This window comes from Ptychodera flava, chromosome 12 (genome assembly GCF_041260155.1).
Source record: "Ptychodera flava strain L36383 chromosome 12, AS_Pfla_20210202, whole genome shotgun sequence".
Lineage (NCBI taxonomy): Eukaryota > Metazoa > Hemichordata > Enteropneusta > Ptychoderidae > Ptychodera > Ptychodera flava.
In genome coordinates, this window is record NC_091939.1 from 36459801 (window position 1) to 36477908 (window position 18108).

At 38.3% G+C, this 18108-nt stretch overlaps 1 protein-coding gene across 1 annotated transcript in view; it reads left to right on the forward strand.

Annotated features, from left to right (window-relative positions):
• The window catches only part of LOC139145762 (vacuole membrane protein 1-like), a 268119-nt gene that overhangs the window by 86240 nt on the left and 163771 nt on the right, over positions 1-18108 (forward strand). The window contains 2 exon segments of the mRNA XM_070717066.1: positions 9221-9311; positions 9314-9330. Coding sequence (XP_070573167.1) covers positions 9221-9311; positions 9314-9330 — 108 coding nt within the window.

Sequence of the window (18108 nt, forward strand, 5' to 3'; positions counted from 1 at the left end):
ATTTGCCGGGCACTTTCCAGTCATAGGAAAAAAACGGGCATAAAACGGGCACCAGTTTTCTTTTCCATTACCAGGCACTTTCCGGTCACCAACAAAAAAACGGGCATAAGCCGTGCGCCCGTTTTATGACCGTTTTTGGCCATAACCAGGCACTTTCCGGTCATAAAAACGGGCGCCATTTTTGTTTTCCAATACCAGGCACTTTCCGGTCACCAACGCAAAACCGGGCATAAGCCGTGCGCCTATTTTCTGACCGTTTTTGGCCATAACCAGGCACTTTCCGGTCATAAAAACGGGCATAAAACAGGCATCATTTTTGTTTTTCAATACCAGGCACTTTCCGGTCACCAACGCAAAACCGGACATAAGCCGTGCGCCCGTTTTCTGACCGTTTTTGGCCATAACCGGGCACTTTCCGGTCATATAAAAAAAAAACGGGCGCCATTTTGTTTTCCAATACCAGGCACTTTCCGGTCACCAACGCAAAAACGGGCATAAGCCGTGCGCCCGTTTTCTGACCGTTTTTGGCCATAACCGGGCACTTTCTGGTCACAGAAACAAATGGATGACCGTTTTATGACCGTTTTTTTTGCCACAACCAGTCATCTTTCAGTCACCATTATAAACTTTATTTTTTTACACGGGCACTGAACGGGCGCCCGGTTTAGACCGTTTTTGGCCATAACCGGCCGCAAACCGGGCAATAATACCAGGCACAAACCGGGCACTTTCCGGGCAGATACCGGCCACATACCGGGCACTTTCGGTCAGCAGATTTGGTAAGGGTTGTTACCAGCGCTAAACGATGTGCGATACAATGGATATTCACAAGATAATGGTTGTCTGATTTTAGTCTCGTACTCACGCCAGACTTCTGGCCTGTCAAATGGAGGCACCGTCCGAACCCATACACATTACCTTAGATAGTGCGACATTACGTGAGTTTAGTACAGCGACAAGTGTGTTGTAGACCGCCTCAGCTGATCCGTGTCCGTGTTCCATGAGTACGTTTCCACAGAAAAGTGTGCGAGGTTGAAAATTAGTACTGATAACGCGTACATATATAATTTCTTTGTGACGGCAATGTCCGTACTTTCATCAATTAACATTGAAATGAAACAGCTATTATTTACCAGCTCCATCACACTGGCGGACACCACCTCAGCGATGACTTCGATATACTCATTAGCTGTTGCCTTCGAAGCACATAGGTTGCTTTTTTTCCGACTCCCATTTTCTGTACATTTTCGCAACCCTGTAATTCTAGCAGCTGGAGAAGGGATGAAAATTTGTGTGTTGCAATATTTTCTTTAACCATCCAGTAAACTGTACGCATACCGGCAATTATGGATTGTTCAGCTTGACCGTGAGCTGATATCACTGTTTTTTGGAAAGTCTCTCGCAAAACAGAATCGCGTACTGCATTTTGGTGGTTGGCCAAATCGACGTATCGCGTAAGTGTCGATATGCGATAGTTGCGACATCCATTGTCTTCGGTGAAGGGGTTTTTCTTTTTCGCCTCGCGGCAAACGCGGCACTTCATTCCTCCGTCTTCATCGTATTCCAACCATTGGTGATCGGCCAGCCATTTTCGGTCGAATTTTCTTGAAACAGTGGACGTCTTTTCCAACTTCGAAGGTGGCGAATCCACATCGGCATTTTCTGACTGATCATCCCCGCTTTTAGCTGAGGAATTTTCCGAGATATTACCGGTTGTTCTGAATTTATCAGCAGTAGTACTTTCAGCATCTTTAGTACAGGTATCTCTGTCATCTTGTCATGTAAAATATGACGTGATACGTTTCATTTCGACTGGTTCGTGAGAGCTTGTACTTTAAAATTTCAAAATAACAGTTCGGAGACGGAATACGCAAAACATTACGAAAACATCCAATCATACAAGTTTTCACATGACGGTAAACACACAATGTAACAAACTCAAATGTCACTCAAAACGGGTGCGTGCTGTTAAAATATTCACACACAAAATCATTGATAACATCCCAGCAAAATGTAGCAAATATTCACTCAAACGTGGTGACATTTAAAATGAAAAAAGGCCACAAAAGAGATCGAATGTGCCCCCGTTGACCTATTTACAACTACCCGTTGTTCTCTGTGAGTGCGCCCATAGTGACGCACTGGGTTGCTTTCAGTGCGGGATTTTTTGCTGAAACACGCCAATCCTGCAATAGCGCCCAAGATTCAACACTGATTTTTCTATGAAGTGTACTTCCATTAATGAAACTGTTGTAAAACATGCGAGCACATTCATTCAGTTCACATCTGGTTCAACCATTGCCACATGGGCAACTTAAGTTTTACTTTGATTTTCAAACCAAAGTTGGTTTGTGTAAATGTGCTAACTGAAGGACATGCATAGAAGTATCACTGCTCGCTGATTTGGACTTATGCTTACACTTTTTGAGAGATTGAATAATAAACGAATGCCACACTCATAAAATGGCACCCTCATGGAAAAGTACAAAAATGCAGTATTTCCTACTCATACACATCGTGATAATACATGAAAACAAGCATGATGCAATTTACTTGACTGCACAACACACTGCAGTCAACATTTTGTTGTTGTCGCTTTTTTGGCAGGTATCGCAAGCTGGTAGATAAATACAATATCTCTCTTCGACAAATGAACGCTGATGGCATCGGTGACATTGGGCCTTAGTTAGTGACCACTACCTATCTGACTTACAGATTGATATATGGCGGGTGTCACATGCAGGGCAGGATGCGCTTACTATTTTTGAAACACCTGACATCACTTCTTGGTCTTTTGGCCAGAGGTTCATATATCTTTCTTTCATGAATTTGACTTTGTGTACCATTTATTTACTGTCTGTTCTTTGCTGTTTTGTGTCTGTGTTTACAACTATTGTCCTATGAATTCTGACCTAGTGTTATTGGATTATGGCTTGGTATGATTGCGATTATTGTAATCTTTATTTAATCTGTCACATGATTAGTTTTGAAAATGGCGGGAAATCTAAAATGATGTTTAATAAAATGAATGAGTTTACATGCCACTTGTCACACTTATGACACAGTTATACACTTTTTCAGTGTTTAATGGGTCTCAAGAAAACTATCTGAAAACTTAGGATATTTTGAGATCGGTTTATTACACATATGCGGCTATTGGGGCTTTAATGGGCAATTCTTTCCATTTTCTGGAAAAAAATCTCCAAGTTGCTTGTCAGATTGCTGTGAAATTTCATATAATAAAGCCTCCTAGAGAAACCTGCAATAATGTATTTTTTGGCAATGTTTGCTGTGTTTGGTCAAAAAAATTCCAAAAATCTTCATCCTAGAATCCCCTTATCTGGGTGACAAGATGCAGCTTTGTTGAAATCGTGATAAAACATGCATGCTTTTATTTTTGGGGCATTATTTGCATGTTTAGCAATGGTTCAATGTTTGTACTTAAGACAAAGTACCCTACTGCAGGCAGCAGTGATGTATGCAAATGATCATAGGTTGTACTCATATTCATATAAAAAAATTCACAGGGTATTATGAAATTTGCTGCTGATTATTCCCCATGGATGGTGTCCGTAGGGACTTATAGGTTTGGTCATGTCCGTGCGTGTGTGCGTCTGTGCATGTGTGCGTTGGTCCGTCCTACCGTTCATGCAGATATCTCAGAGATGCCTTGAGCGATTTCATTCAAACTTGGAACAAGGATTTCTCCATATGTCATACATATGCACATCGATTTTTTGTGATCCAATCCAATATGTCTGTGTGATGGACATTTTATTTAAAAAGCGGGGACTATGTCTTTGACAATGACTTTTTGAAAAAGAGCTCTATTTCTAGAGCAACTGCACCAAATTTGATGAAACTTCAGAGCTCTGATAGTACACAGTCAGTATTGCATCAATTACTGTAAACACATTTAATTTCGCGCGTATTTAATTTCGCAGTTTCAATCTTCAAGACCAATTAGCGGGTTTTTAATTACGTGGATACACGAACGCAAAATCAAATGACATATTGTTGCATCCATTGTTATGGCTAGGCTTTTGATCAACCAGCCTGCGGCACCGTACCACTCTGTTTGACACGAGAACGGTACAAATTCACACCTTTCTTTTATACCGGGTATAACGAGTGCCCAACCTCAAAAGGAGGTGTTACTTTTAAAACAAAAGCTGTTTTGACAGCCGCAAGATAAAAGTTTGTTTTATCTCTGTAAACATTCAACACAGACATGTTGCCGAAAAGGACTAGACATTTCACAGCCGCAACGTGAAAGGACTAAATCATATAAATACAGCTAGTTTCCTGACGTTTCTATCACTATCACTATTACAAGTGAACAGTAAGAATGTCCTCTCTCGATATCCGACGTTTTTTCACCCAGAAGTCTTATCAGCCACCAGCAGATCTGTGTCAACCCGATCCGAACAACCAAGAAGATCTTGTGAAGTGCGGCATGTCTCCTGATGCCATGGTTGTCGTCAATGATGAGGTTACTCACGCATCCAAGAAACGAAATCGCGGCACCTACCAGCATTATGACGATGAACTCAAAACAAAATTCGCCAAGTATGCAGTCGAAAACGGCAACGCTAATGCTGTTCGACATTTCCAGAAACGTCTAGACAAGCCCATCAATGAGAGTACGATCCATGGTATGAAAAGTGGTACACGGCGAATGTTATCAACTGTGAAAATCGCGCACCTACCCAGCGTGGCCGGCCGTTGCTACTTGGGAAGGACCTCGACACACAAGTTCAGTCGTACATCAAGCAGCTACGAATCAAGGGAGGAGTCGTCAACACATCCGTCATCATTGGTATCGCTCGGGGTGTAATTCAAAGCAACAACCGTAGCCTCCTGTCAGAGTTTTGTGGACACATTTCACTGAACAGTGAATGGTCCCGGTCGTTACTTCGGCGCATGGGCTACGTGAAGCGCAAAGGCACCAAGGCAGCGAAAAAAATCATCGGCGATGACTTCGAAGCAATAAAAGAGAATTTTCTGACCAGAATCAAGACCATCATCACCGACCACCGTATTCCACCAAAACTAGTTCTGAACTGGGACCAGACTGGCATTTCCATCATTCCAGCCGGAGAATGGACTATGCAGAAGCAGTAGTCAAGCCTGGTTATGATTTCCGGTCATGATGACAAGCGTCAGATCACAGCCGTGTTCGCGAGTTCTGCAGATGGTCACTTCCTACCGCCGCAGTTGTTATACCAAGGCAAGACAGAGCAATGTCACCCGTCTTACAGTTTCCCTTTATCTATCACACCGAAAGCCACTGGTCTACGGCAGAGTCGATGCTCCGCTACGTTGACAAAGTAATCGCCCCCTACATCGAAGAAACTCGCTCGCTTCAACTTCCGACTGATCAACAAGCCATAGCCATCTTCGATGTCTACAAAGCTCATCGCATCGAACCATTACTCCAGAAACTTCACGACCTCAACATTAGGCGACTGATGCCGTATGTTGTGGGTTCGAACCCGATTGAAAACTAGCCGTATTAGTGCAGTGTTTGTTCCAGCATCGTGCACCGATCGACTTCAGCCCCTTGATTTGTCTGTTAACAAGGTGTTCAAAGATCTGCTGAAGAAAGAGTTTCAACAGTGGTACGTGGATAAAGTTTGTGATGCAATCTCTGATGGCAATGAAGACCCGACCTTCGACATGAAGCTCACCAACTTGAAGCCAGGCCATGCCAAGTGGGTCGTCTCTGCTGTTCAGGGGTTGTCACGTCGCCGAGATCAGCTTTGCGAGGGATTTAGAGAGGCCGGCATCTTGTCGTGTTTCCCGTAGAACTCTGACTTTCCGTACTCATTATGAACTGTGATCCGTTAGCGTTATTTACAGTGTATTCAACTTTAATTGTATTTCTTCCTTATTTGTTCTACAATATGCAGTACTTTGTATTTTTTTATTTAATATTCGATATGATTCAAACGAGACATACTAGTACCGTATTTACAGTACATCATCCTCAAGGAGTACAATAGACTCGATAAAGGCCGCCATTTTGTTACAACGCAGACATTTTTTTTCTCAAGTTTTGTAAGTTTAAATGAACGCATGAATACAGTCGGGATTTTTAAAATAAAATATCTTTTATTTTTGTATCGTACACTGTCTTGTCCTTCATTTCTGTACTTGTGTGGGTGTGAGTACGAGTATGAGCATGTGTTAGTACCCGTATCATTGTCTTATATATGTCACAATGGCCGTCGACGTAGTATAGCATTTCCGGTTTCACAGGCCTTATTGTTCGCGTGGCTTTAATTACGCGAATGAAAGTTGTTCGCTAAAAACGCGTAATTTAATCCTCGCTAATATTTAATGCATTTACATTAATTGCTAATTTGCATATTTGGTCATCATCAAATTTGATTAAACTTTGTTCAGATGTTGATCTACCAGTGCTGTAGTATAATTCATTGATACTTAGTGGTATCACTTATTAAATGTGGTACAAGTGATAATCTATCAGTGTTATAATAGAATGCAAAAATGTTGGGCAACATCCTATTAATTAATTACTAACTGACTTATTTAATACCCTTTTGTAATTAGGGTGGCAGCCCACATTGGTTTTACATTTTTACCACCATGCAACTCATCTTTAATCACAGACCCAATTAAAGCCCCAGTGCTGCTAACTTTTGATGATAATTTCACCATTTTTATTTTAAATGTGAACCATAATTCCTTGTTCTTCTCCCCAAAGAATGTTGATATACACAGTATCCAGCTTGTCAACTCAGCCCCTATAGTTGTAAACTGCATTGTTATTGTTGAAAACTGACTGGTCCGGACTAGAATGCAAATGTAAACAATAATAATGCATTTTACACATATAGACGCTAAGTTGACAAGCTGGATACTGTGTATATTAACATTCTTTGGGGAGAAGAACAAGGAATTATGGCTCACATTAAAAATAAAAATGGTGAGACTATCATCAAAAGTTAGCAGCACTGGGGCTTTAATGAGCTGGACTCTATCCTCTCCAAGGACTTGTAATCAAAGTACCCATTAACACGTTGGGACTGTGTCATCAACGATGACTTGTTTTCAAATATGTACCATGTTCATAAGTATTCACTTGATTGACAAACCAGCTCACACCTATTATCTTGATTGTCTTAAGTATCACAGCAGAGCTATATCAACCACTAGTTCACATGTTTAACAGTGTGGAGATAGCACATCCTTGCAATCGCTATGTCACAATATTTTGATCATTGTAATGATGTCAACCTTCTCTTTGAGGCTGCAAATACAATGCCAGTTATTGGTACCTGTATGTAACATTGATTCATAACCAGTTCCTTGCAATTACTTCAAATCAAGAAATACACTTTTTGACAAGTCTATCTTGGCCAGGACTGTCTTTCAGAAGAAAGGTGCATGAAAGATAAAATTTGGTATACAACCTATATGTACAACCTAATGTTAAAAGTGTAGCTTTGGGCATTGTGGTGTGGCAATTTTGAAAGAAAATATTTTAGATCAGTGGGTCCAGACAGAATGGCTGATGCTTTGGGATGAATATTTTAAGCAAAATGCTGTTTCATTAAATTATCACATGAACTGGCCCATATCTCCACCTGTGTGACGTACACCAGCACAGATAAGATATCCATATTACGGCTGTTGTACGTTATCAACCGGAACTTTTCTCCTGCAATGGTACCATTTGTACAGTACATGCACGTCGCCACACAGACCGATTTGTCGTGATTGATGCCGTGCTCTCATGGCATTTTGACAAAAAGATGACCCGATAAATCAAGATATGGAAACATAGAAGGCATGTGCAACGAAATTTCGAGTTGCTAAAAGTTTTGCTATTCCCAAGAATCGAATGAGGATACCGTCGATCGTTTTAATGGCTCAGTAACGTCACGGCTCAGTCCTAAAGCTCAAAGTGGACGTCGTCATACCTGGCGATCGCCAAGCGACATCGTACCTGGTGATCGAGGTTGGCGATAAACCCGAAGTATACACCTCAACGAAAGTTCAACTTAATAAATGAGTACCATATAATCTTCGGGAAAGTGACATAGAAGGCACTTAGCATAAAGTCATTCGACAAACAACAATAAATTTCCTTCATCACACAAATTATTCCGTCATTTCTCGATTTGAACCAAACCTAAAGAGTAAGGCTGTAGTGAAAACATGAGCTCTCGACCTGCAGTGCAGCGCTGTAGAATCCGAATCGGACAACACTCACAACTGAACAGAGTTCCCGTCAAGTAGCAAAATTGGGATGTATGTATGGGCGATATAAGTATCACAGCAAACATCAAAGTCTGTAAGACAAAAACAGTGACGACTGAGATAGCCACCGGCGAAGACCAGTGACGGCAGTGCCCACTACAAACGTACACTCTGTGTGTCATCGATCTGAATCTTTCGGGCTCGCCAAGGTCGTAAACTTGTGATATTTTAAAATCCACAGCATCTCTAAGAATGATAATTACTGTTTCAATTGTGTTGATGCATTAGTTTCATAAATATAATGGTAAATATTCTAAATAACTCAAAATACTATCATCATGGTTATCCGTTGCTAGTGTGGTGAAAACTATGTCCGCAGATGGCAGACTTGCCTTGGCATCCGTCCAGCGCAAGACAATGATTGACATGCGCACATGACCAAATCTGTATGTCTGATTGGTGGAGATACCATTCCATGTATCAAAAGTTCAGCTTAATCGGATTTATGAATGAAAGTATACCCGTAAACATTTGCACATCTCCTGGTTGACGGGCCGCTTTACTCAATAAATGAAAGTAATCCACGTAAATGAAAAACAAAATCGCGATAAAAACCATGCAATTTGTTACAATAATTTTGATCCATCCACATCAAAGAAAAATAAGAAGACTGTTCATGTGATAAATATATAATCCCATGGTATTTTTCTCTGTTAGACGTCATCGTATACGAGTGTTTTTCGCGGAGCCGTACAATTTCGAGCCGAAGTACCATGGGATTATATATAAGTGTCTTGCTATAAGGTATCCGTAAACCAAAGAATACCAAAGCTATAGCAACATGTATAATTGTTTGTTCCCATTGACCAAGTCACTTACAAGCTTTCTTACATGTACTATGATGTAGACTTTAATATCATGTGGTCATAAATTATACGTTCATTCAAAGTGATTTGAGCTATAAAAAGTATACTTTCCTCTTTACTTGCAGTATGTTACTTCCATAAGAAAGCAGTTTCTGTGGTGTGCCTACTGGGTAGGTCTTGGGATACTGTCTTCTGTTGGATTAGGAACTGGCTTACACCATTTCTCCTTTACCTGGTAAGTCTAATCATGTAGACAATGATCATTCATTCATCTATCTGTAATTGTATCTTTATAGATTTTTGCACTTTGTTACATGTATGTGTCTGTTAAATATGAAGCCAAATGTGCAACCAGTTGGTATGTAGAATATTCAGAATAGTTTATAGAGTACAGGAAGCATGAGGATGTCTCTACGCAGGTGAGTTTTAAGTCAGTGATGCTATAGGCAGGTTGTGTGTCTGTAGACTAGTCTGGATAGATAGACATATTGATAGATTGATAGATAGAACACAAAATCTGTCCGTAAATCACTTTAACTCAAAACAAAAGAGTCTTTTTACAGGAATAGTCTATTGATGGCCGTTACTAGCAAGTGGGCAAGTTTTAATCCAAACCAGTCTTCAAACTTCTGTCTTCATAACTAATCTTCAAATTTGTTGATGATGTTTATCTTATGAGTTTGGTAAGTAACTACATGGAGCCAGTCATAGAAACCTATGCTGTACTGGTACAGTAGCATGTAATGCACTATCTGTTGATGCAATACAACTTCTTGACTAACTACATGTTGAACATACCGGTACAAAAAGATGGCAAGACCGGAAATTAGGTCATTTCTAAATAGGTGGTACCCAGGGAGGTATTTGGTATATACCTCTACCTTTCTTTCCACAGCTCAGGTGCAGTGAATATTCATGAGAAACTCAGTACCACAGACAAGAGATTAACATCACACCTCTACTGATTCCCATTACTAATGATTGCAGTGGTCCCACAGGAGAGAAATGGCCTGAACGGCTCTACTTCATAGTATTTGTGGTAATGTTTTTGTCAAGGCGTACAAGAACAGTGGACATCTTGATTAAGATATTTTGTTGCTCTTGCTGTTTGCTCTGACAAATCTGAGATAATACAGATATTTTTCAGGAACTTCAATGCTAACCTGTCATCAGCTGATCATTAGAGACTTACTACTATGAGAACAGGAAATAAACTTGCGTATTTGCACTTGGTTTTGGCCATATTGGTAAAATGAAAACCCATAAACATTTTCCTTCTATGCCTTGAAAGTACCTGTGTTAGCCATGTGCCACAGTCACAAATGTGAATTCAAACCTGGAGTGCCAAAAGACGTTTGTACCTAACTAACCATAAAGGTGTAGTGTATTTTAATCTTGGCAAAGTGGTAAAATAAGGATAAAATCCTTGTTAGGGAAAAAGCCAATCAGCTGGGTCTTTATTGGTTTCATTGGGGGTTTTAAGGGCCCAAGCCTATCAGCCTGGCCCCTATAGGTTTCATTGGGGTCTTTTAGGGGCCCAAGCCTATTGGCTTGGCCCCTATTGGTTTTTGATAGGGTTTTTTTATTCTCTCTTCTTCTTCTTTCTTCTTCTTCTTCTTCTTCTTCCATCAATTCTTTGCCATCTCGATCTCGCAAATAAAAATATGTCAAAAAATTGAGTGAACTCTCGTTTCTTCGAGCTTCTAAACTTTATCTGTTGTTGTAGTTCTTTGATATCTTCTTTCTCCCACTGGGAAAGTGGGCCAAAGTCTGTCTGTGCATGACTGCAACAATACGCGGCACCGAAAAGATGGCAGGGGTATCTTTAATAAACGAAAAAGCCAGGATGTAGCCAATGGGTGTAGAGCTTCTAAAATAGCCTCAGATGAAAGCCAATAAAATGAGCTATAAGATGATATGTGAAATGTAGGGTACGTCATAGCCGACATGTAAATGTATTCAGGTCAAAGTCTTCCGAAAGGTTTTACTATTCTATACATCGCAGGTATGGATTTGTGTCGTCAATAATCAGTTAGATCAGTATTTTTAGCTCACATTTGGTGATACCAATGTGAGTTTATCGTATAAGCTGAAGTCGATGGCATCTGTATGTATGTATGTATGTATGTAAGTATGTACGTATGTACAGTATGTCCGTCAACATCAAAAACATGCAAACCGCTGCACATTTCAGTGTGTGGATGCATCCTGGGCTATAGATGGGATTTTGTTCAAATGAGGTCTGCATTGCCAAAATTATGCAAATGAGCTTACAAAATGTGAAAATGGTCAAGAATCAATAACTCAAAAAACGCTGTTTTAATTGCTTTGAAAATTTGTGTGCAGGTACCTTAGGTGAACCTAATACAGTTTTATGAATATTGTGAAGATATCCTTAATTTTGTATTTTTACTGAATTTTTTGGTGATTTTTCTCATTTTCAGTAAAAATTCTTCTTCTCTGAAACTGCCAGCCCAATCGCTCTCAAATTTGGGTTGGATCTTTGGGAGGGTGTTACTCTTCTAATTTGTTGAAATTATGACAAAATTGGGAAAATTACTATTTTGGAGCAATTTTGTCATTTTTGGTCAAAAAATCTTAAACAGTATTTTCTCTTTAAAACCTCTGGACAGACAGCTTTTATAATTGGTACACAGACGTACAGAGATGACAATAGTTAGATATGTGGAAATTGTCCTGAAATATACAAATTTGTATTTTTAAGACAATATTGTCATTTTTGGTCAAGAAAACTTGTTCTCTAAATTACTTGTTTGATAGCTTTGTAATTTGGTATAATGTCCTGAGGGATGTTATTAGATACATTTTCTGCTCAAAGTGTTGGGAAACCCCCAAATTTGTATATTTTAGGTAATTTTCTCAGTTTGTGACCTTAAATGACCTACACCAACCCAGGATATGTTGTGAGACAGTTTTGAAGGCTGTGAACATAATTTTGTCATATTTGGTATCAATTTGTAGGAAAATTTGATGCAGAAAACAAAGCTGAGGTGGATTTTTTCATTGCGGACCAATTTTTGCAACTTTTCTATGTAAGACATACAAGCACTGATAAGAAATTTGGATCCAGGATAATTCTAGATGTTGTAATCACCGCCAACAGTGGAAGGCATTTCACCATCTGTAACTAACTTAAGTGCTGTTTACATTAGAATGATAACACTCATGGCATTAACTAAAAACTCCCCAAGGTTGTAAATACATTTCCTGTCATCTAACGTCATGTAATACCAAGGGATGGAACATTTGATATTCAGGAGGGGGTAGGGTCTAGAAGATTGATGAGGTAGCATTACTTTTTTACCAGATCCCTTGTACATTTTTTACCAACTCCCACCTTTTCTTTTTATCAAACCTTCTCTGTCTATTTTTTGGTGTTGACATTTGCTTATGTATTTAGGATTTGCTTGTCCCATTGCTATAGAAGTTGATATGCATGTTCCTAAAGATGACCTCCAGTACCTATGTTGGAGACCTTATTTGCTTTTGTCATTCTTGTTTTTCCTGGTTTAAATATTTCTCGAATGGACCAATTCAAACCCAATGTGTGTGAGCACACTGTCCTTGACGGTATTTTTACTAGTTATAGAACACATTTTTGGTAAATTTTATTAACGAGATCCACCCTGGCTTTTTGAGCGAAAATTCCTTCTTGTCATGACTGGAGTTGTAGTACAGTGATCAGGTGCGAAAACAGCCGACCACTGTTCAACATGAACAGTGCACGATCCGCTTAGAGCTACGGTTTTCTGTCGGCACTGTCAAATTTACTCCCTCATCATTTTCCGTTCAGAAATATGAAAACAATAGGAACAATAAAATATTCTTCACTCATATGCTATTTTTTCGAGATAGAATGTTTTTTTGGTTTCATTGGGAGATAAAAAATTGTACGGCTCGTAAGCTCATAGCTGTCAATGTCATTTTCGGAACGGGTTTCCATTGCCAGAGTCCGTTCTGATTTGCCATGTACATTTTTGAGCCCTATGTACGACGTAATGTGGGTTTTAGGCTGTAAATTACTCACAAAAGGTATAATAATTTGTGAATATTCATATTTTGGTGTTTTTTTCTGTACATGTTTGCTTTTTAATTGGTGAATTTTACGTTAACGACATAAACTACCGGGGTCAACTGATCAAAGGTCAGCATATGTACCCAACTTCTGCATTTCGCTACGGCACATATTTAGCCATCTCAGGAGGTTTATTTTGGTTCATTTCTTTTTAGTTGTAGAAATTATTGACACTCTCAAAGCCAGGGAAATATATTCAGGTCAAATTTGCTTTTTAGTCGGCGTTTGTCAATTATGTTCGGTAAACTCTTTTAGGTGGTCGCTCGATCAGCTGATCGTTCTGTGCATGAGACTGTTGACCTAGTTTCGTGAACTGTGTTCAAACAATACTAAGTTCTTGATTCATTGATGTAAAATAAAAAGGTTAGAATCAGGCTATCAAATGAATTTTGTTTCTTTCGTCAGAATCATTTGCATTTTTATAATTCTTTTTTTTCACTCGAACCTTCATATAGATTATAAAATAAATTATGTATTTATAACAGTATAGTATATGATAACTTGCATGCAACTCGAAGATTTACTGGAAGAGTTACAAGACTGTTTGTCATGTCCAGAAAATGACACGTCTTCCAAGTGACTGCTGTTATCTGCCTAGAACTGAATACCCATGAGTGTTCTTTCCTAGATTCTAAAATGTTTTTCTTTGTATTTCATAAATATGTGATATATATATATATATATATATATATATATATATATATATATATATATATATATATATATATATATATATATATATATATATATATATATATATATATATATATATATATATATATATATATATCAATACACTCCAAAAAGACAACTCCGTTCTTCCTCAGATTCTCGACTTCTCAAGAATTCCAAGAGTTTCCACAAAGACTTTTGGCGAGAGATCTTTCTCTTACATTGGCCCTGCATTATGGAACAAACTTCCTTCTGACCTTCGCCACTCCAGCTCTACCCTTTCTTTCCGTCGTTCCCTCAAGACTTTTCTCTTTAAACAGTAGTTTAACTTTTTTCGTTTTCCTAGTCTCCAGTCCCGGTGGTTCATTCATTTCGCCTGTTATTTTATTTTTATTTGTTGTTACTATTGCGCCTAGAGCTCTGTTCAGAGATTAGGCGCATTACAAATGTACTTTATTATTATTATAATATATATATCAGTATGTCCATAACTCAGTAACCACAAGGGCTACACCCTTCATATTTGGTATGATGGGAGACCTTATGACGCCACAACCTATACCTCATTAATTATGCACATATCTAATTTTGGGCAAGCCGATAGAGCTGGAGGTCTGATTTTTGGTAAATTGGGATAACTATGGGATACAGTTTTTTGGACACAATGTCACGTGACGTCATTGACTTTTGACCTCAAATATACATATTTCTCCATAACTCAGTAACCACAAGGGCACATCCTTCATATTTGGTATGATGGGACACCTAATGATGACACACCTGATTAATTATGCACATATCCAATTCTGGGCAAACCAATAGAGCTGGAAGTCTGATTTTTGGTATATAGGGATAACTGTGGCATAAAATATTTTTGACAAAATATCACGTGACCTTGATGACCTTTGACCCCAAATATACATATATGTCCATAACTCAGTAGCCAGAAGGGCTTCACCCGTCATATTTGGTACCTTATGATGCCACAACCTGTACCTTATTAATTATGCACATATCTAATTTTGGGCAAGCCAATAGAGATGGAGGTCTGGTTTTTGGAATATAGGAATACCATTTTTTATTAGCTCATATTTGGTTTTGTATATAAGTACCAAAAAGAGCTTATTGATATGTCCAATTTATAATATCCTCAGAAATTAATTCAGATGTACTTATAAACATTGGTAAATTCATTTATAAAGCAGAAGAATTGAGAAATCCCATAATAAGCACTGTGACATAGTGTTATTAAGCCCTTTTTTTATAATTTCATGGTTTATTCAATTATTTACTTATCTATCTGCATATTTATATCACTTATATATATATATATGAAATGTATACATTGTGTCTGTGTGATTAAGTAACTTTTTACAAAATATTTTGTAAGACCCTTGCATTTGGGCCGGTGACCTTGAAAAGCTATAAACTTATTATTATATCATACCAAATATGAAGGGTGAAGCCCTTGTGGTTACTGAGTTATGGAGAAATATGTATATTTGAGGTCAAAGGTCATCAAGGTCACGTGACATTGTGCTTTTAAAATACCAGCAAGTCAAGGTTTTCGTTATAAACCATTACACACTGACAAATTAAACACTCTACAAACAAAATATATGAATTTATCAGTTGTCATCATTGATGAACTTAGCATGGTTGGTAACAGTTTATTCAATCAAATTAATCAAGAAATCAAAGTGAATAAAGATATTTGATGGTGTGTGTTACGACCACAGGAAGTCGGCAAGGCATATGGAAATGGCTGTCTAAAGTTGTCTTTAGCAAAGTGGTACAATTCCAAGCGGACCCGCTGGCCGCAACAAAAGATGGTCAAATAGAGGAAACTACACGCAAGTTATTGAGAACATTTCCTTATTCTTATTGAAGAACGTCACGTAGTGATAGCAAGAAAATAACTTTACAATATTGAAATTATCTCTACTCTAAGTGTGACCAAGTAACAAAACGTATTAGTTTTAGCTTTTAAATAAATAACAGAAAGTGTCCACAGGCGCGACGACGAGAGCTCTCTAAACATGAAACACGCTGGTCCATGTGCACAGTGCCAACTCCGTCAGGACGCATCAGTCCAACGAGAACAGCCACGTAGCAGCTCGATGCACAAGTACATTAATCCTCGTAGAAAGTCACAGCATGAAACTCCTACCACTAGGACGTTTCCAAATAACTGTAATGTACTCACAGGAACTCTGATACTAGAACTTCCTCAAGCGTCAACAGGCACACAAAGTTTCTAGACTGCAGTCAGAATTTTGGCACCAGCGGGAAAAAGTCCGTAAAGTCGGCCTCGGTCTTCAAAACTGGGAAACTCAGTGGACATGGACTTCCGACGATCCCAGCACTTGCGGAAAAGTCAAAATGACATGGCAATGAACACGTTTATAAACGACAAAAATACATTATTCATAAACACCTGGTCACACAAATAAGTAAACGAAAGCAAAAGGAATTCAAACTATGTTACCTGCTCACTAGAAAAATGATGGAGGGCGTTTCCCTCGTAACATGTGTCAATAGTCTCTGTAGGTAATATGTTGCAACTCAAACCTGTCATGGATGGATCGATTTTTAAAGATCTATACCAGGGATATGGCCCTTTATCAATAGACCTCTGGAAAGAGTGCTTTACAGAGCATGAACTGACAGATATTATGCGACAGAAAGATGGTAAACATTTTGCAGAATTACTTAATCGTCTCAGAGTTGGCCAATATACACAAGAAGATATAAACCTACTTAAGCAAAAGGCTGACAAATTTTCTGGTCAAGCAGATCAATGTGAAAATGCAATTCACTCGTATACTACAATTGTAAATGTTGAAAAACACAATGAAGCAATTTTCACTAGAGTGCTGACAGAGAAATTACGGTGGCTCACCTGCATTCGAATGCAGTAAATGGTGCTTACTCACTTTACTAGTCACCTGATAATAAACTGCCAGGTACTCCATTAGGACAGATTGGTGTTAATGTATGCAACTTATATTAATGAGCTGAATCATGCTGTATATATAATTAAATGTATCTAACACAAATCTCTTGTATCCCATATCCCAACCCCATTCCTCCAAGTCAATTACTGCTTACCAACAACCAACTACTTAAACTGGCCTCACACTTGAGGAGCTTCAGTGTCCTTGACGCTATTTTTACGCTCCCATATATGCATATGTATATATGCAAATGGGAGGTATTCGTATAAGGTGGAAAAATGGCGTCTGTGTGTATGTATGTAAGTATGAATGTATGTCTGTTAGTCCGTCCGGATCAAAAACTCCTAAACCGTAGCACCTACTGTCCTAGTATTTGGTGTACAGGTGCACCTAGGGGTGGAGATGTGAATTTGTTCAAATGAACATGTCAGTGCCAAAAATATGCAAATGAGGGGGAAAAAGGAAAAATCCTACAAATGGCTAAAACTCAGTAAGCATTGGTCAGATTTGGTTGAAACTTGGTATGCAGATTTCTTTAGGTATTCTAAATTATGTGTGCAAAAATTGGGATGAAATTTGCATGTTTGTATTTTTAGGGTATTTTTTCCTTTTTTAGTCAAAAAATCTTGTTCTCTGAAATCGCTCGTCTGAATGCTATGAAACTTAATATTCATGTTCCTCAAAATGACCTCAGTCATGCTTGTACAAATTGTAGTTGTATTGTCATATTTGTAATTTTGGGGCAATTTTCCCAATTTTTGATAAAAAATTTTTTAATCCAAAAACTCCTGATTTGATAGCTTTGATACATGTATTTGGTATACAGGTATCTAAGATTAATCTCAATATAATGTATTGAAGGTATGTTGAAACTGGCAATTTTTTTTTATTTTTGGGGCAATTTTTGCCTTTTTTGGTCAAAATATTTTTCTCCAAAAACTTCTGATCTGGTAGCTTTGATATCTAGTGTACAGGTTCCTAGGGTTTATGTTAATTAGATATATTTAAAATTAGGATGAAATCTGCAATTTTGTATTTTTGGGGGCAATTTTTCTCATTTTTGGTCAAAAAATTTGTTTCTCAAAATTTACCAGTCTGATTGCTTTGATATTTAGTAAACCGGTCCTTAGGGTTTTTGTTAATAAGATATATTGAAATTAAGTTGAAATCCGAATTTTGAATTTTTGGACAACTTTGCGAAACTTTCAGTTTTACTGGGATATCTTTCATTTTGTATTTTTAAGATTTTTTTGGTAATTTTATACCTACTGGAACTAAGAGTATATAA